At 45.3% G+C, this 27,657-nt stretch overlaps 1 protein-coding gene across 2 annotated transcripts; it reads right to left on the bottom strand.

Annotated features, from left to right (window-relative positions):
• Positions 1 to 547: 547 nt before the first annotated feature.
• Positions 548 to 27,657, bottom strand: TRAF3IP2 (TRAF3 interacting protein 2). 2 transcript variants are annotated; one of them, XM_040597764.1, is made up of 10 exons: positions 27,472 to 27,657; positions 19,979 to 20,057; positions 18,989 to 19,744; positions 15,690 to 15,879; positions 13,249 to 13,424; positions 11,729 to 11,817; positions 9,871 to 9,939; positions 7,413 to 7,529; positions 6,172 to 6,246; positions 548 to 1,149 (listed from the first exon to the last, which is right to left on the bottom strand). In XM_040597764.1, the coding sequence occupies exons 2-10, from the start codon at positions 19,992 to 19,994 to the stop codon at positions 1,003 to 1,005; spliced, it is 1,635 nt and encodes a 544-aa protein (XP_040453698.1). In that variant the 5' UTR covers positions 19,995 to 20,057; positions 27,472 to 27,657; the 3' UTR covers positions 548 to 1,002. The 2 variants fall into 2 exon arrangements, with proteins under 2 accessions (XP_040453698.1, XP_040453697.1); XM_040597763.1 differs by lacking the exon at positions 27,472 to 27,657 and having other exon boundaries at positions 19,979 to 26,929.

Here is a 27,657-nt window from a genome sequence, read left to right as displayed (position 1 = left end):
TTAAGGCAGTTTTAAAAAAAGAACCCTCAAAGTGGTACTTGCGTGCTCTGTTAAAAAAAAAAGAGTTCAGGTTTTAGCAGATGTGATGTTGTTGAGCCTTCCTGGTTGCCACCACCCCATGGCTCCCCAACATCTCAGATTTTATTGTTCCATACCACATACAAGTTGTAGGAGTCAATGTTATTTCTCATAACAATTGCTGGCTTTCCAAGTGTCAACTGTCCTTTGGCATGCTCTGTTTTAAACAAGGGCTGCAAAGCAGTAACGAAGCTAAAGGGCTGCTATAAAAAAATACTGCAGCGTTCCATGGTACTGACAGCATACACGCAGTCAAGCATTTAGCTCTCCTTTTGTGGACTTTTGCTGCAACACACTGAAGGTGTTAGGGGCAGAGTTGTATGGAAATGGAACTCCAGACATTTCAGATCTGAGAGCCCTCTAATTGAAGACAGTGTCTTTATGCAAGACAGGCTAAGGGAAACTTGTATTACCCAACAGTTACCATTCCTCCGTTGTTCCCAGCAATAATAAAAGCTGACGCAATATATAAGGTTGCCTTACAAAAGGCAAATCTATTTAATAGCGTATATACAAGTTAACTGTTTGATAATGCTATACAAGGCAGGAATATCTTTAAAGAAACCCTGAGCAAAAAGGATGTAATTTTAATTTTACACTTACTGCAAAATTATTTCTGGTATTTGTTTGCTATATCAACTAATAAAGGATTATGTTAAAAAACAGATGTTAAAATAAAACTGAGCATTCTTTCCATTTGCAGCTTATTTAAAAAAATCTAGAGAAAAGGGTTCTGCCCCATCAGCTTCAGAAATAGATGTTTGACATGGTAGAGAACAAGCTGAGCCTGAGTTACCCAAGATAACCAATTCCTTTAGCAGAAAGAATGTCTTCTGTCCAAAAGGAGCCATCTGGAAGAGCGTTGGCTTGCTGCCAAGAACAACCCTTTAACAACTGCTTGTCATGCACTTTAAGTAATAATGTTCATAATGGCACAACCTGGAGTGTCGGTAAAGGTCCTATTGGAGGAGCAATGTATTCCTCCTCCCTCAGTAACCGCAAAAGGATGTTCTTCTTATTCTTTGGCCAGTTATAAATGTGAGTGTTTTGCAGCCAGGTAGGCACGTGTTCCTGAAAAACAAGGAAAAAAAAAAGTGAAATCCCATAAATCCTCCTGAATCTGTACCAGAACCTGCAGATTCCATCAGACCCTGCCAAGCAAGATTTCATTTTGTCTGTTCTAGGCACTTCCTGTAACAAGAAATTTTAACTTGGCTTCAGAATTGTATTTGGGTTCCTAAATAAATGAACTTTGTGTGATCTCACAGCTTGCCTGTCTCTCTCTCTTTTCTGCCATCACGTTGGCTAATTTCACCACTTTTCAAAGGGAGTCTGAGCTCAGTGACAGGCATCTAAAGGCTTATGAAAATAAACACTGAGAAGAGAAGGGAGACATTTCAGTGCCCCTACCAGGGAAAAGCTGGTGAAGGATCCAAACAGCACATTCAACCTCGAGATGAGAATCAGCAGGGAAAGAGCAGAACCCCAGGGCAGCATTTCTCATCCTGGTAGCCTCCTCCCCCCTGCCCCCTTGCACCTTTCTTCACCAAGCGTGGTGTCCTTTGGCCACCTCCTGAGCAGGAGGATGAGGCCAATGCTGAGCCTGAGGACAGGCTAATGCATCTCCAGGTTAGCAGGGTCAAACCCCCACCACTCCTTTACTGTTACAGCACAAGCAAACTAGTAAGCTGTAACAAGGCTTTACCATTAGTCAGATTCTACTGTCCACACTATTTCGCCTTCCTCCAGAAATCAGACCACACTACTGCCCCTCCTCCATCCAACCCCTCTCCCACCATCCTCAGGGCTATTTAACCACTTGGCAGGAACGAGCTACACCTGCACATCATCCATGTCAATCAACCCACCGCCTCTGAGGCAAGGCCACAGCTGCATGTTATCAGTGCCCATCAACCCACTGCCTGCATTCCTCTACACCTTTTGTCCTGGGAAAGATGCAGCCTTTCAGAGGGGCTGGCTAGTGCCCCTTAACGTAATGAAGCATGGCCCTGGACAGAGACAGCGGGCTGACGGAGAGGAGCCTGCTCAGACCTCATGTTCCCATGTCTCCACAGCCCAGGGAGGTTTCCATACAGACAGCCTAGATGTGTACAGGTGAGGGGCTACTATCGTACCACTAATTAAAGAGGGTCAAAAATTGATCCTTGACCAAAACCAGCTCATGTCCACTGTGGAGATGGAGATTTCTTTTTGGAGAACTGTTGTTGGAGACACCAGAACACTGCCAAAGTGAGACAACAGGTAAGCAACAGCAGTCAAAACATCCAGCACTTGCTCCCTGGCCTTCCTGTTTAGCAGGGCAGTATTTTCCCAGGGTGGCCCCCGTTAGGAGCACCACAGTCCCTGTAAAGCCAGTGGAGCTAGCTCCAAGAGGACAGAGGAAAAAGCTCCTGGCATGAACTACATCTCTGGTGCCTCGCCAGGGGATGCCCTGGCATGGGCAGCACATCCTGCCTGCCAGCAAACAACCTAGCTGCAGTCCAAATCTTTCATTCCCAAGCCTCGTGCCTCTCAAATTGGCTGTCTTTCTCCTTGGCCTGTACAGCTGTAGGAATGAGGCTGCGTCGTTTGCACTGCTCAGGAAGTGGTTTGTGTTAGTTGATGTAAACACTCTGTTAGATCTGTACGATTTATGTATAAAAGAAATGAGGGAAGTCACAGAGGTAGCCTACAGACTCATTAGTGTGACCTCACCTAGGCTTCTGAACAAGTGGCTTGGTGAGTGGCAGAGGTATCTATCAAGCTTGGCCTTTGTGTTTCTCCAGTGGCTGAGAAAGTATAGGCTTTGGTCAACCGTCTCCCCAAAGCGGAGATTTTAAAATGTTGCTCTTCCAGGCGGACACCTCACTACCCAACAAGAGTCAGATGCCACAGCGTTCCCTTTGCTGGCAGCGTAAGTAAGAGCTTGCTTCCACCTGCAAGTCTATTTTGATATGGGAATGGATTTTAGTCTTTGTGACCTTTATTCCTTTGACAAAGCTGTTTGAACTTGGCCAAGAGATTTGAATATTACTGGGAGAAAGATAACTATGTTTGTGTGCACGTGCATACCCTTATTACATAAAATTTGTTTCTTTATTAAATCTTGCTAAGAACTATAGAAGAAAATGCAATGAAATACAGCAAGGGTTTGCCAAATGAGCCCTCTCTCTGTCTTTGATAAGAAACTGCTTTTTTTGGAGGGAGGAAATGCAGCAGACATAGTTGGTCTGGACTTCAGTAAAGCATTTGATACAGGTCCACATGGGAAATCATTAGTTAAGCTTGAAAAGAGAAATTAGTGTGAGAAATGTATAGCAGAGTAGGTAAGAAACCAGCAAGTGGGGATATAATGAGAGAGGCACTATAGATTGAGAGACAAGCTCTGTGCCTTTCTTCCCGAAGTGCTCCTACAGCCAATTTCATTTAATACCCTCCATAATGAACTCGGTGCAAAAAGCACCTGCACGCTAATCAGCTCTGGCAATAATTTTATCTTGAGGGAGGTGTAGTAGGGATAAAGGGGTAAATATAGCCGCTGTTTTGATCCAGAAGGAGAACAGAGAAAATGAGAGGAGGGGGCTTTTCCTTGCCACGTGACACTGGCTGTCATTGCAGGTGGGAGTAATGGAAAAATGGTTACTGCCCTTTTAGGTTTTTTTTATTTGGCTGTGTATCTGTAAGCCAAGAGGAAATTCTCTCTGTGCCACAGAGAGAGTATTTCATAAATCTGAGGATCAAACTGGTAGGAAGAGGGCAGAGCGTATCAGTGCAGAGGGCAGCGCTGTGCGTTCAGGGCTCTGTTAGTGGAGCGTGGCTTGAGCTCTCCTGGCTTCCCTGGCACTGACCCTGCCCACCTCACCCCTCCGGCTGCCTCTGCTCTGCCAGAGGGAGCCTCCAGCATGGGGCAATCACAGCTTAATGCTTTGGGCATCCGGTGACCAGAGCAGGAGGACACATTTCTGTGGACTGGCTAGATGCAAACCTTGAACCAGCAAGACCCAGGTTCCCTTTAGCAGCGTACAATGGGAAGCTGGAAATGCCACCTTAACTGTGTGTTGTGCTTTTTCCCCTCATTATTCAATTTCCTAATGAACACTCTTTGGATCACACAGATTCCTTCCTGTTGGAGGTTGACTAACTTTCACATACCAGCAGTGCTTTATGATGCGATTCGTATCAGATTAACTCATCTAATAGCGACATCCCCAGATGAAACCTTCCAGACCTTGCTTTCCTGCTTTTTTCCACTGCCAGCTACAGCAGTACTGGAACTTGTAAAGGACAGTATAAAAAAGACAAAATGAAAGTAATTTGCCTGCTAACATCATCCAATTGTACATATATGTGGCATTTTTCAGACACCTCTCTTCCTATGACTGCCCACAGACTTCATTACCGCAACTTATTCAGGCTCTGGTGCTCTCCTTCCACCCATGATAGCCTCAGTTACATTATCAGTAACTAGTCAGATGAAGGTAGATGATGTATCAAAGAAATGTATGGAGAAAAAGAGCAAAGCTTAATGGCAATAGAAAATGCTGATCTGCATGATTTAGATGAGGAAGGCACCTCAAAAAACTGAAGGGTGATGTGGACTGCAGAGGATGGGCAGGAAGGCTGCTGGGGGCCTGATGCTTTGACAGGAGCAGCTGAATAAACCAACCCTGGAAATTCCTTATAGATGACTGTCTGAGAAAAATGCTGCTATATGCTAGTTAGTCTTCTGATACATAAAGTTCAGCCAAAATTAACTTAAGTTTATTGTTCTGACTCAAAGCCCAAAGGCAGCTATAGTGCCTCCTGGGCCACTTCTCTCTGCAACCCTTAAGGTGCCAGACGGCTGCAGGCTGTATGGTCTGTTCGAGCAGCAGGCACCCGGGGAGCCCCCGAGGTTAGGAGCAGTCCTGCTCCTTCCCCCAGATCAAGCTGCAAGGACTGACTCAAAATGCTGACCAGTTCCCTGCCTTTGGTCTGCCCAATTCCCACCAGTGCCGTCTCCCAGCTTTTCACACTTAAGGCAAGTACCAGACAGATCGTTCAGGAAGGGAGCTGAATGACATGAAATACCAGAGGTACCACTCATTCCAAAGGACCTTACGTATTTTACAAACCCGGGGGCATATTTTCCAATTTCTGAGTTTATATTAACTTGGTGCTTAAATAAAGAACCTCATTACACTAAAATCCAGAAGTGCAGAGGGACTTCATAGCCCTACAACCATTGATAGCATTGTTTAAATTTTGATTCACGTTCCAAAATTTGGGCACCCAAGGAAATGTACAGGCTCTTCCCATACTTTTCCAAAATGCAGCTGTACTAGGGGTAACATGACAGCTCCCAACAGTGCACACAGCATTTAGCGGTGAAAAGTGGACGTGATTACAATACATCTATTCTACATTTGGGGAAGAATGTGATTTCTCAACTATAACAGAAGCCTTTTAATTTTTCTGGCCTTGTGGAAATCCAAGAGATTCTCTCAGAGTGAGAAAGAAGAGATGGGAATCTGTTGCATTACTTATTCTCAAATGAATCTTCAAAGCCAATAAGGAGGGCAGATGAAATTGCAAGTCCTAAAAAACCTTACAGTTTGTCTTTGATGGGCCCATCAAAGTTCAAGCAATGGCCTAGTACTTTAGTATTTATTATCCTCTTTATTTTTATATTCTCAACCCACCCTCTTCCAGATCCTCACTTCATATCAGTCATAAATCTCTCCCATCTCACTCATCGGCATTACATCTGGACAGAATTATAAAAGGGTTAATCTAAAAAGCATGCTTGCTGCATAAATTGTCTCTCTCCATTTAAATTCTTTCAATGCTCAAGACAATTTGAGATTTAGTTGTACGTTCACCATCAGAAATACATTTCTGCACTGATTTATATTGTGGATGAAAAGTTTTTTATTTGTATATACCTAAACCTATAAACTTTTAATGTGAAATGTAGGTTTGGAATATTACTGGTGGGATATTAAGAACCAAGAAATTGAGGGTTTAGGCTTTAAGATTTCATCTGGTGCATTGTGATCAAAATAGTATGTGCTTAATCATTGCGAGAAGTATATATAGGTATTTGTATGTTACCTTTTTGGCATTTGGAAAAAGCACAGGGATGAATCTGAAGTTCATACTTCCTTGTTGTATAAACTCAATCTGCATCTAGAAAAGAACACATTGCCAGGTTTATTGTAACGACACATTAATTTTTCTTTGCATGCATCTGAATCCTATGTGTAAAAGCATTTGCTGCTTACTTAAACTGCTCTTCTGTTATGTGATTTGATCTATTGCTGCTGGACTTGGTATCGTTTTGTTTGGCCCCTTTATCTGTTTCTTCATTACTACAGAAGGGATACAGGAAAGATCTGTCAACATTTCTTGAGCATTTAGTGTGAAGTAATTGTGGGTTTAGCTGCAGTTGCAATCCCAGGAAACCCATCCAGAACCAATGAAGCTTGACTTGACCAAGGGCCCTGTTCAGTCTCCAACAGGGTGAAAGATTTCAGCCAGAGGCCAGGTCTGCGTCCAAGCTAGGACCTAGGCCAGCCTGTTCCCCATGTCCTAGCTCCGTGTCTGAGCTGGGACTCAGCCTGTCCCCTGTGTCCCTAGACACAGGCATCCCGGGGGTGGTAAGAACATCAAAGTACTGCTGTTGGGGACGGCTTCAGAGAAATTTGACTGCAGGATCAAACTGGGGAATCAGATGGATCGTAGGGTAAGAAAGGCAGCAAACTGCGATCTGAGGGAGAAAGGATGAGTTTCACAGCTCTGTGGGCTCTTCTGGCCGAGATGCCCATCCTGTGACAGACAGCAGGGATATGTACCTGTGACCCCCACTGGTCCCCCGCCACCCTGCACCCCCCAGGAGCCCGCCCCTGCAGCTCTGGCCTTCTCTTTGCAATTCCACCTTTCAGTCGCCTTTACTGCTGCCTGAAAAAAGACCCCAGTCAGAAGATGGCTGAAGGGATAGGGGCTGTTTTTAGGGAGGAAGGTCAGGCACTGTTAGGTAAGACTGTGCTCAGGGCTATACAACAGGGCAACAAGGGCTCAAGAAGGTGAAGGAGGGGAAAAAAGATTGAACAATAAAGAATATGGAGAAATAAGATGAGCATGTTTAATAGGATTTTTCTTTCTTGAACCTCTTAGCAGATGTTAATGAGCATACGGAGCTGATGAGAGGGAGGATTAATGAATTCCAAAGGGGGGTGTTTAACTACGGGGATTAGGGAAAACAAAGCAAAGAACCTGCCATTTGGAGACAGATTTGTCTTTTGAGAAGAAGAGACACTGTCTTTGTAAAACAGCAAATGCATGTCCTTGCTTACCATCCTGTGGATGTATTTAGTATGTAAGCCGTGTTCATCCCTGTCCAGCTGGGATTCAGCCCCTTCCACATCCTGTTTGTATTTTGGACTGATTGCTATGATTATCATCACCGTCTTCTGTTAGGAAGAAAAGCACTTTTATGAAATCGGGAAACGCAGCGTGTTTGGTAGAGGCAGATCGGAAATCTGCCAGTTTGTGTTTTAAGTGATCTTTATGTTCTTGGCAAACACGAGAGGATCTCATTCATTCTGGCAGGAAATACAGGAGAACTCGTACACTCGTTCTCCTCATTATTTCTCGAGATCTCATAATATAGAAAACCTAAATGTCAAGAGATGTATTAGCAGCTACCAGTTTACAGTTGGAATCCCTGTAATAAAAAGCTACTTTTTATCAGTGTAGAGTGTCTATGTACATACACAGAAAAGTTTTATCTTCAAATTCAGACCTAAATGTTTTCCAACAGCTTGTGTAAAAGTGCATCTATTTAACCATCTATGGCTTTTTTTGCATAAAGCCATTAAAGGCAGTTGCCTATGGAAGCTACATCTAGGGCTTTTGGCAGCAGAAATGACAACTTTTCTTGCTCATCTTGGTGGCAAAGTGTGTGGAGAGGTGACTGTGCAGAAAGGTGGGCTGTCACGGATGGCCTGGGCAGATTAGGGGTACGTAGCAGCTCTGTGCCACCTTGGTGCAGCGGGCCAAAGGCAATGCTCCTGGCCTTGCTGGGACAGCTGGGATCCTGCCTATGAGCTGTTTAATCCCAGGCCCCCACTGAGCTCAGGTTTCCACAGAGGGACCATCCTTCATATCTGGGAAACGTCCCTCCTCCTTAATGGTGGGCCAGTGAAGAGGCTCAGCAGCTAAAAACCTCCTACTTGTGTTTACCTAGGACCTGTCTTTCATCCCCACCACGTTAGGCTGCATAAGGCTTCCAAGTCTGTGGCTCACAGTCAGCCTGGCACCTAATTAACTTCTTCCTTCTGCGCTATATCAAGGCAATTTTTCCCACCACAAGGTCAGATATGGTTAGAAGCCATTATCTCTTACACTGACTCAACATACTCCAGAATTACTTTTGCTTGTGCCTGACGTGCATGTAAGCACTTACAGATGTTGAGAGTTTGCAGACACATGCCCAGTTGCAGACATCCCCTGCTTATGTCCAAGCAGTCCCTTCTTCCTCACATGTGTAAGGGTTTTGAAGTTAGAAACTGCTTCTACGGTCCATGGAGTCCACGGAGAAAAACAAACATTTCTGGAGCGAGCAGTCGGAGAAGGATCCTCACATGGAGACAGGGAATTGCTCTCTGCACATACTGGTCTCCCCTACTGACTGTGCGGGAGTCTCAAAGGAGATCTACCACTTTGTATTTTAGGTGATAATGATGTTCTCGGCAAAAGCAAATTCACCCTGGCTTCTAGTTTCAGTACCTCCATTACACATGGTAAGCCCAAGCCTAATTTGTCCTGACGGCAGCCCCAAAAGGCACGATTGCATTGCCACAGCAGAGGTCCCCAGCTGGCTCTGCATGCAGTAGTACCATGACTGCGTATTAATGCGCTTGAGCTAAGGTGTCCTGCTGGACGCCTTCAGGAAACCCGTGTAGTGCTGCCTCAGATGGTTGAGCTTCCTTGTTCAGCTTGGGGAGAGCCCACCATTTTATCATCCTATTCCCAAACCATGGAGATCTGCCTAGAGTGAGTCAGAGGCCCAGTGGCTACCCAGCAAGGCATGAATCAAAGGAAGCAAACCCATGATGGAATGTGTTGAGTGACAGAATCACCAGTTTGTGTCCAGCTGTGCTGGTATAATGAGACCACTTGGCTTGATCCTAAAAGAGATGTGCACTCACTGCTCAGCTGAACTTCAGAGGAAGTTTTTGCTGTGGGGGACTGCACTGGCAGCAACATAAATCTCTGTTTTACTGCTTACATAGAAACAAAGTGATGAGAGGAAATCTATCATTCGACTAACAGAACACCAATTTCCAGTTTACATATAGGATGGCTTACCCAGAACCCTTCACTGTTTTGGATAGCAATGTAAAAACTACAGGTGAGAAGCAGAATGAACTTAGCCACTGCTATGCAACCTGGGCTGAAATACAGATAACATTTTAACCAAGCATAGCTAAAAAACACTAGTTAAATATTAGACGGAGGAACTTGTCCAATGACAGCTTGAGGCTGATTGTAACAGCCAGCATTGGAATTTGGCAGGAATGTCAGGATTAGCACTTCATTTCTTAGAGAAAGAGCTCTGGGACCCTAAGATACAGCAGTCACTGAGATTCGCCTGTGCTCTCCCTGCAAGGCTTCTGCCATTTCTGTAGGGGCAGGGAAGACGATAGCAGGGTCTTGTATTTTGATTCTGCTCCTGTTGCTATCAGAATATTTCACTCGTTTTCCTCAGGTCACCTCTGCCATGAACAAGGTTAAATTGCCTTTACATACATCACCTAGGTAGCGCTCCATCCACTTAATGATGTCAATACCTCGTACCGTGTCCTCAAATATATCAATCTGCAAGAGAATGAAAGTCTGTGGTGAGCATCCTTTTACCTTTCCTCCCCATTTGGTGTCACTGAAAACGTGCCTGCTCTCTTCCCAAGTTCCTAACAACATGCATGCCTAATGCCCTTAGGAAAGGAACGTGTACATACACAACTTCTCCCCCTTCTCTGCGGTCCAGAGCTGAGCTGGACAGGCACCCCAGGCAGGTGGAGGGGGGCTGCTGCAAGCACACTGCTGGGCTCCTGCTCAGCCAGCCATTCGACTAGCCGCCTTGCCCTGCCAGCTGCCAGCTCCCAGCTCCCAGGGTTTTTTTGCTCAATGGAACAAGGAGCAACCACTGACAGTGAGATATACGATGTTTACAAAATGCCTTTTTTGCCACTCTAAACACTTAATGAAGGTGGATGGCTGCCCACCTCTTTACGGCTGCAAATGTCCACTGTTGTCTGGCTGCAAAGGTATATACTAAGTGTCAAGTTTTAGCTTCATATTGAACTAAATTTTCAGGGTGTGTGGTGGGAAGTCAGCCAGGTCACTGATCCTGGATGCAGTAACCCAGACTTCAGTGACAGCAGACAGGTGGAGCACCTTGTAAGACTGAATCTGACCAACACCCCTCACTTCCCTGAACGCTCATAAGCCCAGAAACTGGCAATCAATGACTGTGATCAATGAAGTAAGCATTAACTTCTCCAGGCTTTTGATAGAAGAGTCATGTTCTGCTCTCCGGTCTTCCCCCCCCCCCCCCCCCCCGTTTTTGAACGTAGAGAATATATTTGCTTCCTTACTTTGGGGCCACTTTGCTATATTTATTATTCTGCAGGAGGCTCCAAGAACTGCCTGTCCAGCAAAAGTGCTATTAATGAGCCTTCTACTCTGCACCTCTATGGCGCCCAGGACTTTCTTATGAATTTGTCATAGTACAGAACCGCTGCAGAGAAGTATAATTGCAGTCTCTGGAAAAAATCTTTGATTCGTGAAAATAAATAAGCATGTGCAAAGCCCCCCACTGAGTCTCATTCAGTTTAATGATAACCACTTGCTTAAATGCTTTCCTGAATTGAAGCCAAAGAGTGAAGGTTGAGGGGTCAGATAGCATATGCACTTGAAATAAGAAAATATGAATCAAGATTTTGATGAACGCCGAATCCTACAGCCTCTGTGGATGGTTCCCTTAAAGAAGGCCGTTATGATGAAGCAAACTCAGGAGAAGTTAAATGAAAATCTAGATGGCTTATGAGATTAGACAGTAGGACACAGACCTTTTCAGACCAGTGGTTTTAGAATCCCTTTTAAAAGTGTAACAAAGTAAATGAAACCATGAGATGGGCTGTTTCATTAAGCTTTGTGAAATACACTGACTTTAGATCATTTTTTAGCAGAAAGGTATTCACATCTGAAGAACCAAAGCTGGGATGGGATGAACATGAAATTTGACCTTTTTTAATATTGATATTACAGATCAAATATGAGACAATGTTAATGGAATAGCTCACAAAAGCTCATACTATTGCCCTTCTGGTATCTAGCGTCACTAAATAAGTTTTCCAGGGTCATTATTAAAACTCATTTGAAAGCATAAAATTCAGCTAAAATACAAGCAAATGAAAAGGGAAATCATTTAAGTTACACCTTTTAAAGCCAAGGCTAGTTCGTTCTGTTTGTATCTTTTTCAGCCTACAAAATGTGATGAAAAACAGAAAAACATTTAAATGGACTGTGTATCGCCTCTGCTTTTTGGAAAATGTTCTCTTTTCTCCCCTGGTTGAAAGTAATTTTCTCCGGAAGGAATACTTACAGCAGTTTGAAATCCGTTTACAAGCAGGAAGTTCACAAATTTCATAACCTCCACCGCTGTGTCCACCGAGTAAGTTATAAAGACCTTGCCTAGGAGGGAGAGTCCACATGAATATGCGGTGCATTGAAATACACCATTTGGAGGGTGAGACTTTCAGAGCCCTCCTTTACCCTGCACTGCGGGCTCTGCCTACCTACGCCCCTTCAAATTGTTTATGAAACAGATGAGAGTTAGCACAGTGGCTTGGTGTTGAACTCAACCCCCTACACAGAAACCTTGCTCTTGATTTAAGCTCCTACTGCCTTGCTGCTGGCCAGTGCCCCTGTGGAAGCCGCAGAGGGTAACATCACCCTGCTGCTCACCCTGCCCTGCTGCCAGAGCTGCTCCTTCCCCAGCCCTTTGGCACACAAAGAGGTCGGGCCCTCACCCAGAGCTCGTGCCACCTGCAACCATCACGGCTTTCCCCCAGCCCTCACTGATCTGACTGCGAGCTGGAGGAGCCCTTACGCGTGCCAGACTGCCTCACCTTATAGCAGCATCAACCTCCTGTTCAGGCAGGATGGCTGGCTGATGACCGCAATGTCTTCAACTGTCCTTGCCATCATGGAAGGCGTGTTCTTACTAACTAAACAATCATGGACTTGGAGGTCAGGGTAAACCAGCTGGCTAATCTAACGCAGCTCTGTGTGTATCACGAATGTCACAACTTTATCCAGTCATTTCTGTATCTAGGACGCAGTAACTGATAAAGTAGGGTCTATCCAAGAGCGGTATCTGGTGTCATAACTCACTCCTACAGGCCAGCGAGATGCAACTCTCTGGATTTGAAAGGTGATATGCAAAATGAAAATAAAAAGGAAAAATCAAAACCTCAGGAGAGATGTGGAGGGTTCTTAGCAATGGTAGCCAGTAGTTCTTGCCTGCTAGCCAGCACGGCATTAAGAAGGAAGCCAGTTTTCTGAAACCTGACTTTCCCGTAAGAGTTAAAGGGTGAAGGTGTTTCAGGGGCTGGTGGCAGGGGAAGCACCTCAGCCAGTGTCTGTGCTGCCCTCGGCCCTCAGTGTGGGCTCCTGGCCCAAAGCCCTCTCCCCTCACCAGGTCAGGGAGAAACTGAGGTCAAGACTCAACATATTTGTCTGGTTTGGGACAGGCAGAAACACTTTATCCCCAAGGCTTTGTTTGTTATTAGTCTTTTACTGTAAGCTTCAGTGCCTCCTGCCTCAAAGGGACATCCTGTTTAGCAAGAAGTCATGAAAGCAATCTAAACGGTATTTGGTTTTTGTAAACAAAATAACAAGCAATTAATGACAATTATGTTTTCAGGATTCAAGGGGATTCTATCCCACCAAACACAAATGCTCACACCCTACAGATGTGATGACACTCAGTATTTTCTTTTCTTGTTGTCTTTTGTGTCTTAATGTTGTTCCCCCTGCCTTCTGCCCCCTGGAGCTTTCCCACCTAAAGCTGTCAGGCCGCGCTGTAAAATCTTGCACAGAACAAATTTGCTAACCACTTACGCAACTCCTCCGGCAAATTGCTGGTTCTCAGAGTTCCCTTGGCTGCAGGGTTACTGAGAGGTCTTGGGATGGCAGCTGGACATGGAAAATTGTCAGAAGGGCAACAGCATGCTTCATCCTGGCCACATGCCTTGGGGGGAAGCTGACCATTAGGTAGCTGGTTGTATAGCTGGTTTCTATAAAGAAATGCAAATGAGGATTTAAAAAAAATATTTATTTTCAGGCAAAATTCAGATATTTTTTTTTCTTTTAATAACACATTAAGAACTTTATCTGCGTACTAGCTGGGAAAAGTTCTTGTAGAAATGCTTGGTTCTGCATCTCTAGTTATTACATGATCTTTTGAATGGATACCTTGGTGACAGTCTACACAAGAAGCAGTTTATTGCAGAAGCAACATTAGCTACAGGAAGTAAACGTACTTCATAGCTGAAAGCTGTTCAGTTGGCAATTAGCAGAAGCAAAGGCTGTTTCTATGCAAGAAATAACGCTGTCTGTGGATGTTGTTATGCACGTACGGAAGCAGGGTGGCACTTGGGAACCTCTTCCCATTATCTAAACAATGCTTCATAGCACCTCTGATCCTCCCAGGATGTCCTGTGCAGCACAGGAGGCACAGCAGAAGGTGGGGACTGGGAAAAATGAGGGTACAAGGGCACTCCACCTCCAGCTCTGGCACAGCCTGAAGCGTCTCCAGTTTTGGACAAAACTCAGTGTTTTGCTAAAGGGAACAAAGTTATTTTCTTGACCAGCAACAGAAGACCTAACGAGGGTTTCTCATGTCAGGGATCTCTTCTCCAGACCTGCATTAACCTTGCCTAACATCTTCTCCATTACAACAAACAGTGAGAAAGGGATGATTTTAGGAAGCTTAGCAGTTCTTGTCCTACTACACTTTGGCTTCACAGTTTAAGTTAATAGAAAGGGGAATCTCACAGAGATTTTTACATGAGGTGTGCTTCAAATCCGCTGGGTTGAATCTGTTGGATGAGTGTTAGGTTTCTCTGAGAGCTTTTTCCCACAGAGCAGTGATGTTTAGTCAATCAAGCCCACTCTCTTTTTTTTTACTTTGCCTTCCTTAAATGAATGATGACAGGCTGGTCACAGCATGTTTTCTGTTGTCACATTAAGATTTGGTTTATTCATTTTGGTACAGATGGTTTTTGTTACAAAATACTCTATAGGCAAATATTACCAACATATAACTGCCGTTCCTGGAATCAGCATGCAAACACCAGCTATGCAGCCGCAGGACAGACCTCGCATATTCTGATTTCTTCTAGCAGAAGAAAGTACTGAGAAAAGCAACACGTACCTCACCAACAGCCACAAAAGGCTACCCTGTGGCTAAATCACACGTCTTTCCAAAACTTCACCTTATCTAACAGATGCGCCAAAAATTAGGAGTTTGTTTTAAAATTTTACTACTGCAGAGGATACCCACTATTCCTCAGTATTTTTACAATTTCATACAAACTTTTCAGTGCAATTATCTCTGCTGCAGGTACTGCCTTATCTTGCTGTCACTTTTCTGTCACAGCCCCTAACTTTTCAGAGGCCAGAGCAGGGTGATACTTCAGTTGTCCACCCTCTTTTGCTCGCCTATAATCCCAGTTTTCTGCCAAGACCACGGCACGCAAGCGGACATTTTCAAACACGCATGCCTGTAAGTTTAGAATCTCTAAAAGTATTGTGGCACAAATAAAACCAGTCTGATTTCAAATGTCCTTAATACCTGAAGTTTCAATTTGGCTTCAGGTAGCTGAGCCTGGAGAAAACTCCGCATGAATAGTATTTCCCATCTGTTAATGACATATTTACAAGGAGGGAGATATAAGGCCTAGTAAATTAATATTTGAAGACCTGTCAAAAAGCCCTGGATGAAACGTGGGTAGACATGTGGTATTTTATTACTACATGAAAAATCATAGAAAAGGCTACAAACTGCAATGCAAAAATGTATCGGCAATGGACAAGATTTTCTCCCTTTTTCTCTGCACTACAGAAGAGATAAGAAGGAAATTGCTGGAAGCCAATGACAGAGGCGTCCCAGGCTGGTACAGCGTGAAGCTGAAGACTGCAGTAAGCCGCCGAATTGACCTCTGCTCTCCAGCAGGAGAGCTCTAAGGTTTCAACTGAGATATTTTTCAGCCCTCATCCCTTTAACCTTCAAGCATTTGTCTTCCTTAATGTCTACATTTCAGGCTGCGCTGTAACAACATATCAGGTATCCTGCTTTGAAGTTCTCTAGGGTAAGGTCAGGCCCCTGATGGGTGTAAAATAGCAAAAAAAGAAAACTACCGAGCGTCTGGCATGTACCCTTGCAGCCTGGGCATGCTAACATTACAAGGCTTCAGAACGACTGGTTGAAAGCCCATAAAATCAGATTAGAGGAGTTTCCACTGCACACAACCCACCCCCACCCCACGAGGCGTACTTACGGGAATCGAGGAGGACCAGGGGAGGAGCACGTCCTCTGGGGTGGTCGGTCTCCAGTGCCCTTGGGAGCACGAAGGTTTGAGTAATTTGGGATGACTTGCTGGGCCGGGCGGATAACTCTCATGCAAGGTCCAGGAACAGGAGGAAGTGGTTGCGATGTATGTGCAAAATGTTGGTACGGAGCTCGGCCATCTGGGAGGGTGAGAAAATAAAGGCAGAAACTCTAATCTCAGCCAATACATTTTCGCCTCAGTTTGTGTTTATTCCTTTCCAGGCACGTCCTCTTTCATGTCTCAGGAAACTGAGCAGTTTGGAGGCACTTGCAGGTATCTCGGTCTGAAAGACGCCAGATTAAGGAATGTTTTACAGTCTGAAGTTTCGTATTTCCCATTCACATATGGCAAGGTTCAGATCCCTGCTCTGGGCTGGGCTGTTGGGACAACTGACAGTTAAACATTCAGGGCTGCTTTGTCCCTGCACTTACCATGCCTCAGTGTTTTTTGGTTGGGATTTTTTTTTTTAAATTTATTTTTGGCAATAACTTGCGAAAATGAATCATCCCAACGTTCTCATGAAAGCAGATGCAAAATCCTGGAACAAACCAGTTTGCAACACTAAGGCTAAACAGACTGTGATTATTGTAAATGAAAAGAGAAAAAATAATCTCTTGGTTTGTTACTTCACCCTGTATGAATTTTCTGCCTAAGTGACCTTTTAAGGCTATGCTGCTGCTCCTGTTGCCATCCAGGAGGCTGCAGGCGAAGCCCAAAGTGACAATTTTGCTCAAGTAATTCTGAAAAGCCTTACTGTTGGCCACGCACACATAATGCTGCTTAATAACTAGCGTACAGTGGAACTGTTGGCATAACTGAAAGAGAAAGCAATGTAAGCTGTTTGTTTCCCAAACGAGGAAAACTAATTTTTTGTGTGTGTGTGTGTGTGTGTCTCTCTCTCTTTCTGCTTGCAGTTTTCATTAGGCAACAGCTCTGCGCACTTTCAAGCTTCTGTGCGCAGATCAAAGTCCAGCCTGGCAGGGCTTATTAGTGCTGCATGATTATGGTGTTATGAGCTGGCTCTGAAAGCTGCAGTACTCAAGCTCTCTTTCCCCCCCCCCTCCCCTCCCTAAACTGTTTTTTTAAATCCTTTTAGTGATTTTGGGGTCATGCTTTCCTTTTCCTAGCAGCCATGAGGACTACAGTTTTTTAAAGGGTAGGAGGAAAAAAAAAAAAGAAAGAAAACAAAGCTTTGATGAAATAGACCAAATCCAGGAGCCAATATTTTAATAAAAAAACACCAGCTCCACAACTGCAAAGAGATTCCTGATGGAATTTTGAGCCGGCAATGCTGTATTTATTGAGATTGTTTTAGGAGATTTTCCTGCTCCTTCTTTTAACTATTTGCAACAGGACAGGGTGAAAGAGGCTGGGAGAACAAAATTGGAAGTAAATACGATCTTCTCATGGGTTCCTCATGACCAGATTTAGGGAAGGTGGCAGGGGTCTGGGAGATTCAGTTTGGTTTACAGGTTTTTAGGCCAACGTTTCACCAACTTCCTTTGGATCTCCCTGATAATACAGTGTTTTAGTGGATGCAACCACTGCCATTCAGAAGCGTGGTGTGGCCAAGTGTGCATGCCTGCACACACCAACAGCTCTCACATATAAAAATCTAATGGTCCCTGGGCACATAGCATCGTTGGGAGGATTTCTTTGACTTCAGAAGCAGACACATAGCAGGTGTCCAGAGCCAGCTTAAAGCCTACGGGCACAATTGCTGTTCCCCAGGAGAGGCGTGTTGCAACACATGAACTGCAAAGCTTTGTTGTGGGTTGCCACTGCCCAACAATTATATGAAACGCAAGGAGCTGTCAGTAGGTGATTTACACCGTACTGAGCATGCGAGAAACAGGAGCACAGTTGCCAGCTTCTTGGTCCTGACCAAATCTGCTCCAGCCATCTGAGTTTATTTTATTCTTTTTGCCCTCTGGATATGGTTGAAACAGTAGTGATTTTTCTAAAGAAAGCTCTTCAGAGTTCCAGCTTTAAAACAAAATGGCCTCATTCAGTGAACGTCCTGCTTCTCACGATGCCCGCGTGCGGAGGAGGTAAATGGAGGAAAATAGTGAGGGGTGTTGTGCAGCCAGCTCTTTGTCTGCTTAAAGCTGAACTGAAAGGAGAAGGTATGAAAAGAAAAGCAGAGGATGTTTTGCAAATGTTCAGCTGTAGACACTGACAGAAGTCCGTCTGTAGCCCCTTCTCCCTTCCAAAGTCCCAAGATCAGAGGTGAAAACAGAGGCTCTGATACCCTCGCTGTTTCATATACCAAATTGTAGCACATTGCTGGAATGACAAAAACTCCTTAAACAGATGCAATATAAATGCTGTGGAGTCAACAGAAGGTTAAAAAAGAAAGGGTTATCAGAACAGGCCTAGAGCTTTTTATTACAAAGCCAGCCCAAAATGGGCTGGGGTCTCATGAGTCTAATGTAATATAAATTGTATTAAAACAATGATATTGCTGTTGAATGTTCAAAGCTCACTTTATAACAGATAAAAATCTCAGACACTGAAAAGGAATACTAATTAATAGCAGGCTGTAAACTGCTTCGTAGTCTCCAAGAGCCAAAACACCCATATTGACAGAGTCACATCAGTGCTCCGTGATACAATCACCAGCAGCTGAGAGGGCTCCATTTTAAGTAATGAGCTTTCGTTTCAGCTGACAACAGAAAAAAATGAAGATGATGGATGTCATGCTCTTTTCACGTAGAAATAACACACATGGGTGAGTTTGGTCATAACGCTAGGAGATACTATCTACAGACATCAAGGGTAACCTCCCATCCTGATTCTGGCAGAAAAATCTCAACTTTGGTGATCCAAGTGGGAGCAAGGAAATCTATGAAAGCAACAGGAATTAAGCCAGTATAGGATGCTGCTGAATGACTGATGATGCAAGGAGGAAGGAAATGACTAGAATATGAAATAACAGCAGGGAGAATGCTGTGTATGCTGAGCGTGACCGACAAAGGCTAGTTTCTAGGAAAAATCATTAGCCTTCATTTGAGGAGTAACTGTGACCTCTTTAACTTTTTATCTGGCTCGGAGGTTCTGCATTCAGGGAGTCCAACCACATAACCCAACAATCTGGAAACACAAAGTGGACTGCAAATAGATGTTTACAAAGGTTAACAATTGCATGTCATGCATTGCCATTAAGTACAGTAGGAAAACACCAGTCTGGTGAATGATGGCTGTGATACACCCGAAAAACCTCTCGTGGGGTGGGTGGTACTACTCACATGGTCCCTGGGGGTACTGCTCTGCTGGGCAACGATGCCCAAAGCAGCCATGGGCTTGCGAGGAGGTGTTGGGATGGGGCAAGTGCTGGCACATCGGGCACTGCTGATGCTCAGCTGCAAAAAACTCTCTGGAGATCAGCGGTCCTGGGAGGTCCTGGGGGTTCAGCATGGACACCAGTGGCAAGGGGGGTTCCAGGTGCTTGATACCCATGACATCTTGTGACTGGGAGTTGTACCCTGTGTCGACAGTTCCCAGCTCTGCTGGAGGTCTGTTTCCTGAGGGTTGCTGTGACCGTGAACTCCCTTGGCTGCTCTCCTCCAGTGAGTCCTTGGGAGCATCAGACAAGCTCTGCTCTGATTTACTGGAGTTGTGCCCAGTGTCAGCTGAAAGCTGTGATCTTGGCTGCATGCCTGGTTTGTCCTTAGCTGCAAGATGCTTCTTTGAGGGAACCACTCCAGCTATTGATTCACTGGGGGAACAGAAGCGTCCGTCTCCACCAGGATCGGTATATTTTGACCACAAGCTGCTGTCCGGCTCCACAGACGGTGCTGACTGATGATGTGCTGGTACGCTGCAGGGGCATGGTGCATCGGCCACAGGCTGAGGTGTTTGAACAGCATACAGTCTCTGGGACTCCTTGTCCTCCACGTCTTCTCCAGAAGGCTGCAAAGCCTCTTCCAAGACATGTTCAGGAAATGGGGACCATGGCATAGATTCATCCACTTCAACGGGTATGCTTCGACCCACAGAAGTGCCTGAAAAGAAGAAACACTGTAGACGGACAGCCACACAGACAAATGCTTGTTGTCAGTCATCACTCAATGACTGTGAGCTGGAATACTGAAGAGCATTATGTATTCTTTATATTTTTATGTTTTTCGAAAAGAGAGGCAGAAAACAGCAAGAAATATCTGGCTGAATTTTGGCAAGGCAAGAAAGTAGAGGGTTAGCTGGAGTGTAACTAGCACAGAGTTCTACTTTGGACTAACCTGACACAGAGGCCATTTCCAAGTTTTGTAGAAAACGAGAGTCACCTGCCTTACTGCAAGGCCAGGATTTTCCAGCAAACTGAAAAACAAGAGAAAGGACTCTTGTGAACATGGTACAGTTTCACACAGGCAATAATCCTAAAATAACTCTATCTCAGACACTGGAAAAGAAATACCAGTTAAGAGTTCTGGAAATCTCATTGTGCAAAACAGATGCTTTTATGGGATTTTTGGAACTTACTGTTCCTGCTGAGGCTGGAGGGGGGAAAAGCACATAGACACTCTCAGTGATAATTTCTGCACCTGTAAAAAGAGCAGGCTGTTTATGTCTGGAGGTTTGGCTCGGGCATATTCCAGGTGATACAATCACTTGCAATTATTTTACTCTGGACCTTCTAATAATAGCTTCACACTGATGCCTCGCATCTAAACTTCACCACACACTTAGCTGAGTAATTTCAACTCCAAAGCTTGTTTCCAAGTGTTGATGCTTATTTTATCAAACCACTTATCCAGCCTATTATCACATAGTTGTTGTTATTTCAGATTATTGGAAATTAAAAGACAATTTAGATATGTTAGTTACTGTTTGGATTTTTTTGCCTTCCTTTGGAACTGGCTTGGGCCCAAACAACAAAATTATCACTTCCCTTTGGGGGTGCTATCAGTATACCTGGTCCAGCCAAGCGATCCCTGATGATGAACGCCTCTGCTCCACCTTCACTCAGAGGGACAGCAGCGGCGATGGGTCAATGCTGAGTGGGCTTCAGGACGTGCAGCCCTCTTATACAGGGGTGCAGATTAGCTTGCTCCCAGCAACTTTTATCTGTCACCATGGAGCACAGAGAAACAAGCTTGGTGCTCATCATTTCCCCATCTATCACATTGGGGAAGCTAAAATCCCAAGTATGAGAGTTACCAGAGAGGAATGGACTAAGCACTCAAGCAATGAGAGTGACAATAGTTGGCAACAGAATCTGTCTTGAAAGGCTGGTAAAGAAAGTCAAAATCACAACATGTTTGAAGCATTTTTAGCGATCCAAGGATTTGTCCCAACTTTGGTCACAGAAGCTTGAACAGAAAGGTTAAATGAAGAACTTATTCAAATGACCACAGTACTAAAAACAGTTGAACAAGATCAGAGAGAGGTATAAGGCAGTGTCCCAACCTTTACCCTGGCTCCCACGGTGGTTCTGTAAAAGCAAATGGTGTGCCCTGTGATACAGGGCAAGAGTGAGGCTCTACATTCAAGCTGATCAGATCAAATGGCATGTACTTCCCCCTGGAAGTACCTCTGCCATAGAAAGTTCTGGGTGTAACATTTGCTGGGAAGTAGGATAAAAACGGTGCTTTGCTGCTGGGCTACAATGTAAGTATTACTCCTCTGTGTAACTTGAAATCCATCTAGACAGAAGATTTACCATATATTCATACATATCCTATGTCACAGTAAGCACATCCACAGGGAGAGTTATCCTGGGATAATTACAGTGGGATAATTACGCTGGTAAATTTTCCCATGTAGGCAAGTCCTTAGAGCAGCTATTAGTTGCACCAGCACAGTGAACATGCTGCTGCTCTGACAACTGCAGCCCCCTGCGTGACAGCGCTGGGTCTGATGCCAAACCAGCTCCTTCCCATAGAAGCACCCAGGCTTGAAATCCTGACGGTCAGCTCAGCACCATCACACATCGCTCCCTGTGGTTTGCATCCATTTCCTCTGCACCACATCACTAACTGGCCCTGCTTGCCGAGTCACGGTTCTCTGACAGTCAAAACTGATGTGATGGGAAAGGGAAAACCTCCAACTCTCATAATCAGCACAGGACCGTGACAGGGACTTGTGTTGCACTGTCCTGTGCAGCGGTGTCAAAATGTCCTTTACCTAGGACCTTTGGTCAGGTGGCAGTTTAAACGTTGATAGTCCTGTGGTGGTGACTCATCAGGACAGTAAAGTGCCAAGTCAGATTTACATGAATCGGGGTGTAAAGCTGCCGAGTGGTCCCTTGCCAGACTTAAGAGAAGCACCTGTGAAGGTTAGGTGTCAAACTCCCTGCAAGACATCTGCCTTCTGCTCATCTCAACAGCTTTGTAAACCTGACCCTTGGATCACTGGGCCTCAAAGGGCCTGCTCAGACATGCTTCAGCTTGTGTGTATCTGTGCAATTGCTTGTAAGCTGAGTGACACACTTGAGCAGCACAAATCACATTGCAAACTCTTTACTCCACCCACCAAGCATCTCCAGTGGAGTGGTTCCTTGTGCAAAATTCACCCTGGTGTTCACAAAGCACAAGCTCAGCTGCGGGGTACCGGGGTACAGCTCCACCTCTTCAGCTATGTGCATTGTCTGAGCATCCCTCCCACTAGATGTAATCCTTAGCAAACATCCAAATGTGGCTTTTCACAAATTTGTGACATCTCATACACTAAGATGCTTCTTTGATGGTGTCTGAAGTAGCCAGATCAAAATGCTAGAAACCACTTTGAATTCAGATTATCTATATCCAACAGCCTTTGGTTTAGTGCCTTGACAAGAAGAACAGATTTCTGTGGAGAAATCAAGAACTCAGTCCAGAGCTTGGTGAAGTAAATAGGAATCTATTGACTTCAGTCGGTTTTGGATTGGGTGTCAGATGGGATTGAAAAGTTACTTCTTACTAAAGTTTTTGGTCTTTTTTTTTAGTTCCATTGCTAACATCTGGCTATCTGAAACGGATCATGCACAGACTGTGTGAACCTAAAGGCACAACATGGGCAGAAAAAAATTCAGATTTGTTTTCTTCAAGTTTGCTATTTACTCTGCCTTTTGGAGGAGGGACATTAAGACTCCATTAAACTGTACTGCGAATGATGAGCTACCAAACTCTTCAAATGGCTTACTTCAGAATAGTTTAAAATTGTCTTTCCTGTTAGTTTAGATGCCAGAAAGGATAAATGCTTCTCCCTCTCAAATCAACTTAGTATTTAAATGACAGCCTTATTTTGTTCCTGTGTAACATGAGCTAAACATTATGAAAATTACTCCAAATATCTAAGTAAAAATATTTTAGTCAGACAGAAGAGACACCTGATTCCACCACTTGTGTTTTTACCTGCAAAAGCTTCTAGTTTTTTAAAATATGTTTTTTCTTAGACCCTGCTGAAGGATAGCAGAGCAGCGCAAGCGGAGCTTTGATACCCACACACAGCCCCTGCTCCCACAGGGCCGAAGTAGGAGGCACCCAGGGGCTGAGGGCTTTGGTGTTAAAACAGACACATCATTAAAAAGGAGGGAAAGTGACTTCATCCTCCTCCCTCAGTAGCTCTGGCTGGAGAGAGAAACTGTTACAACAGCAGAGCTCTGTCTATAGAGATGGCCCCAAGGATAAATTAAACCCAGGACACACCGAACACTTTTTGAGCAATGCTGCCAATGGTATGTGGATGGGAATTCCCAAGAGAAATCCCCACGATGCTGGAAATCACACAGATGATTCAGAAACATCCTCCTCCAACAGCAGTGCTTCAGGATGTTGCCTCTGCTCTGCTGAAGATCCTTGGCTTTTGGAAGAAGACCCAACACTGACTCCATTATCCCGGTATTTTATGTTGCTTTGTTCTGCGGAGTTTCATTATGTTTCCTTTGACTTTTCCAGTTAGCTTATCCTGCAAGTGTAGTTATGCATAGGACAGAAAAATCACTTGCTTAGATCTCCCGTATCGAAGAATTAGGGCAAAGAATGCTTCAGCATATTGAAATACCCTCAGAGCCTTGTAGCCTGATCCCTTTTCTGGCACGGAGACAGCTGGAGAGCGTAGATCGTGCCCAATCTTACTTCCAAAGACACTGCAGCTTCAAGTCAGATCATGATATTGCCAGAAAGCTTTGAGAATTTAATATCCCCCCTGCACCTATGACTATGCAGGAGATTACTGATAACCAGCTGGAGCTGTTGCACATATTCCTGCTTGTAATAAAGTGAAGAGGCCCTTTCTAAAGGGACAGAGTAACCAGGCCTGGACTGCTCTCACAAATGTTGAGGGAGCTCTATAAACCACCCTTTCTCCTTCTCTTCCTTCCCCTGCTAATATACCCAGTTCTGCAACGTGCATTAATTTAGCAAATAACCTTCCTGGGTGGGTGCTCAGTGACCCACGCTCCTGGCAAGAAACCACATCTGAGTTCCCTTGAGGCACTTTCTACACCTGGTGACGTTCTTCCACTGCTCCCGCCAGATAGCCAGGAGGGATACTGCCCAGCCCTCCTGCTCCTGGCTGGCTGCTGCTGGCAATGGTCACCCCTGGGAAGCTGCAGGGAGAGCATAAACGACGGGGAATAAATTCTTCTGCAGGTTGGCAGAGATGGGCCTGAGCACCCAAGTTTGAATCAAGGCCTAAACTAAAAAACATCCAACAGAGGCAAGGGGCTGGCCAGGGAGAGGCAGGGTGTTGGGCTCAGGCTCATCTGTGCAGTTTTCTTGCAGCTGATTGCAAAATCCATCAGGTATTTCATCTGTTTCCCAGCACAAAGACTTGTCAGGATGCGCTGTCCCAAAACACCCACTAACCATCTATATCTGCTTTTGATTAAAAAACTTCTGTCGTGAAGAAACAGAAGAGATGCTCTGCAACACAAGCACAGCTGCGCTCCTCGTCACTTCTGGGGAGGGGAAAATATGTTTGCTCTTTTAATCAAGTTACATTTGTCTGCATTGTTAAAAAAGAAAATATTAGACTGAGAAATAAACCTCACCTTCCTTGGTACACAACACACAGGGGAAGGGTTTTTTATTTATCAGTCATCGCATTTCTGAAATGGTATGGGTATAGATTAAGGCAAAGCTGAGATCATAAGGAGAGGGGATGGACAGGAATTTCTTGATTTCCAAATAATTCCTATGTACTTTGGCTGAATATTTTAAGCTCCCTGGTGCTGCTGATACCAATCTGCAGGATGGGAGTTAAGTGGATGCAGAATTTGCAAGCTGCCATGAGGATGCACACGTTGAGATTGCAACAAATGATGTTGCCATGGGGTCAGATAAGCCTAGGTGTGTAAGTACACTTGTCTTAAGTGCAGCTTTCTCTGCAAAAACACTAGACACAACTTTCCTCAAAAAAAACCCAGAGACAAATCCTTTTAGGAAGAGCAAGTGCAAATGTGGGAACTGTTTTGGGTCTATAACCTAAATAAACACAGTGAAGGAAATCCAAGCTCCAGAGTTTCACACTTCACCATAAAGAATTTTGGCTGCTGTCATCACGGACGCTTACCCTCTGCCCTGGATACCCTCCACAGTGAAGACTAAGGCAATGTGTCACGTTCCTAGCCCAGATTTTAAGCCCTCTAGGACAAGTAATGTTTATTTTTATGACTTCTGGAAGAAGTAGAAAAAGAGCATGAAAACAACAATCCTCTTCCACACTGACTACAAGGTTGCTCTTGCATATTTTCTGCAGCCACGGCATGAAAGTCTACATACATACTCATGTATAGGAAAGAAGAGGAGAACATACTTCCAACCCTCCCTGCATGGCAAATACCACATTCCCTTTTGCAGCACTAACGTTTCACTGGGTAATCCACGGTGCAAAGGCCAGTATAGACCTGATATTTTTTTGCCTCTTTAGTGTAGACTTTGATATGCATGTAATAGGAATGCTAGGCAATAAGTAATAAGAAACTAGAAGTGCCACACCCTCAAGCAGAATCCAGACAGGCATCTCATATACAGGCAACATTCCCTGCTAGTTGTCTAATATTTGTGAAATATGCAAATGTCTGCAATGATCTCAGGTATCCTTAAAAATACGTTTTCCAGAAATTACTTCCTACCCATTTCTGATGATGATAAAACTCCCATAGGCACTGAGTAACTGCCAAACTGGGATGTCCCATGGCCCCGGGACACCTAAAAATCCTGGCACAAAATAGTGGCTAGCTGAGCGGGGTTGATGGGGGGACCACCCCAAGAGGCATAAATCTCCCCAGCCTGCTTTCGCTTTGTGCCTTATGTTGGAGCCTCTGGTTCCTAATAAGGGAGACCCTCCAGTATTTCGTGGAGCTGACGTATCCCTTGTCCCTAACTGCTCTCCCTGCTCCACAGCGTGAAGGCTGTGGGGTGCATGGGTGGTGGGAGGGCATGGGGACGCCTGGGGAACCTGACTCATCTCCCTCAGCTGGCATGAGAACAGCCTAGCTCGCTTGCTTTCATGAAATGTGCAGAAATGTGTACCCTCTGCCAAATTTCAAAAGCCACTGCTGGGAGTGGAGGGCACTGACAGACACAAACACCATAATTGCACATCCCTTGTTTCCCGCCTTAGAAAGACAAAAAGAAAATGCAACCCCATTAAAAAAAAAAAAAAAAAAACAAAAAAAACCAAAAAGAAACAAAACAGCAGCAGGCTTAAGACACTGCCAGTGCTCAGCAAGAGCAAACCTGACCTCAGAGGCTGACAGCATCGCAGGCAGCAGCACAACCTGCAGATGCTCGCCGGCACCTGGTGGCACTGGCAAACTGTTGCCAGGGCACCTGCCACCTGTGCCCCGTGCACCCCTGCCCCCAGTGTCACCTACTGTGGGGCTCACAGCCCTGTCCAATGGTGGCAGGTCATCAATGCCTGCCCGAGACCACACGGACGCAGCCAGGAGAGGCCTTGAGCATACCCAGGGCTTGCAAGAAATGGGAATTTGTGGACTGGTGGTCGCCGGTGGCAGTCGAGGATCAGTAAGCCCAGATTTGCCGTTCCCATTGCCCAGCCGGTGCTAGGGCTACAAAACCCAGATCCTGAGACGGTTACTGTGTGAAATGGGAGAGGGTTCTATATGGTTGATTGTACCCTAATTAAAACGAAATACTACTAGCTTGCCCCCACTCTTTCCATACCAATGCCATGGAGGACAGTGCAAAAGGGATCTACGATCTTGTTTTCTTCATGCTTTCCAGCCACCTCTCACGAGGTCTGCGGACCGGACCTGTCCTACGCGGCCTGAGGGCAGCCGGAGAGGAGAGGAGGGGCGAGGGGAGGAGAGGGGAGGGGAGAAGAGGGGAGAAGGGGTGAGGGGAGAAGGAGTGAGGGGAGAAGAGGAGGGAAGAGCAGAGCAGAGGAGCAGAGCCAAGCCCTCGGCTAACAAAGCGCTTGAGCTTGCACAGCCATGCAGGGCGGGAGCGGGACCAGGCCTGGCTCGGGGCATTGCCAGGCAGCTACGCAAATAGGCAGGACAACATTTCGACACCAGGCGTGTCCATTCCCACTGTTTACCCCAGACCCCTCCAGATTTTTAAAAAAACAACAAACAAACAAACAACAAAACTGCAGTGAAATGGCTGAAACGTGTTGTAACCGTCTGTGAAAGTCAGGCTATCGTTACATGAGAGAGGGGGAGAAAGCGAGAGAATCTGAGGGGGGGGGGGGGGGGGGGGGGAACCAAACCACTGAGAGCCAGAAGTGGGTCAACAGCTAATCGCGGACAGGGCCCGAGAAAGGCAGCACCTCCGACACTTCTTACCTTGTGGGCGAGGGAGGCTTATGCTGCGCTGGCCGAGGAAAGCAGGAGGGCTGCCGTGCCTCGGCGCGCCCAGCCGCTCTGGCGTGCCCGGCTCTCCTTCCCCAGCCAGCCGGCGGGCGGGGGCTGTTTTCCCTTCCTTTTACGACACCCTCCCTGCCTCTCCCAGGTAAGCGGCAGAACTGGCTC

This window comes from Falco naumanni, chromosome 6 (assembly GCF_017639655.2).
Source record: "Falco naumanni isolate bFalNau1 chromosome 6, bFalNau1.pat, whole genome shotgun sequence".
NCBI lineage: Eukaryota > Metazoa > Chordata > Aves > Falconiformes > Falconidae > Falco > Falco naumanni.
Note: the sequence above shows the minus strand (reverse complement) of the source record. Positions and strands in the feature narration are given on the sequence as shown.

Bases quoted from the DNA above. Each gene is read 5' to 3' on its own strand.
- TRAF3IP2 (XM_040597763.1), bottom strand. From the start codon at position 20,090: ATGTTCACAAGAGTCCTTTCTCTTGTTTTTCAGTTTGCTGGAAAATCC. The intron at 19,745-19,978 runs GTTAGTCCAAAG...TCTTCTTTTCAG, and splicing joins GGAAATGGCCTCTGTGTCAG to GCACTTCTGTGGGTCGAAGC. The intron at 1,150-6,171 runs GTAACATACAAA...CTTGTTTTTCAG, and splicing joins TTTTTCCAAATGCCAAAAAG to GAACACGTGCCTACCTGGCT.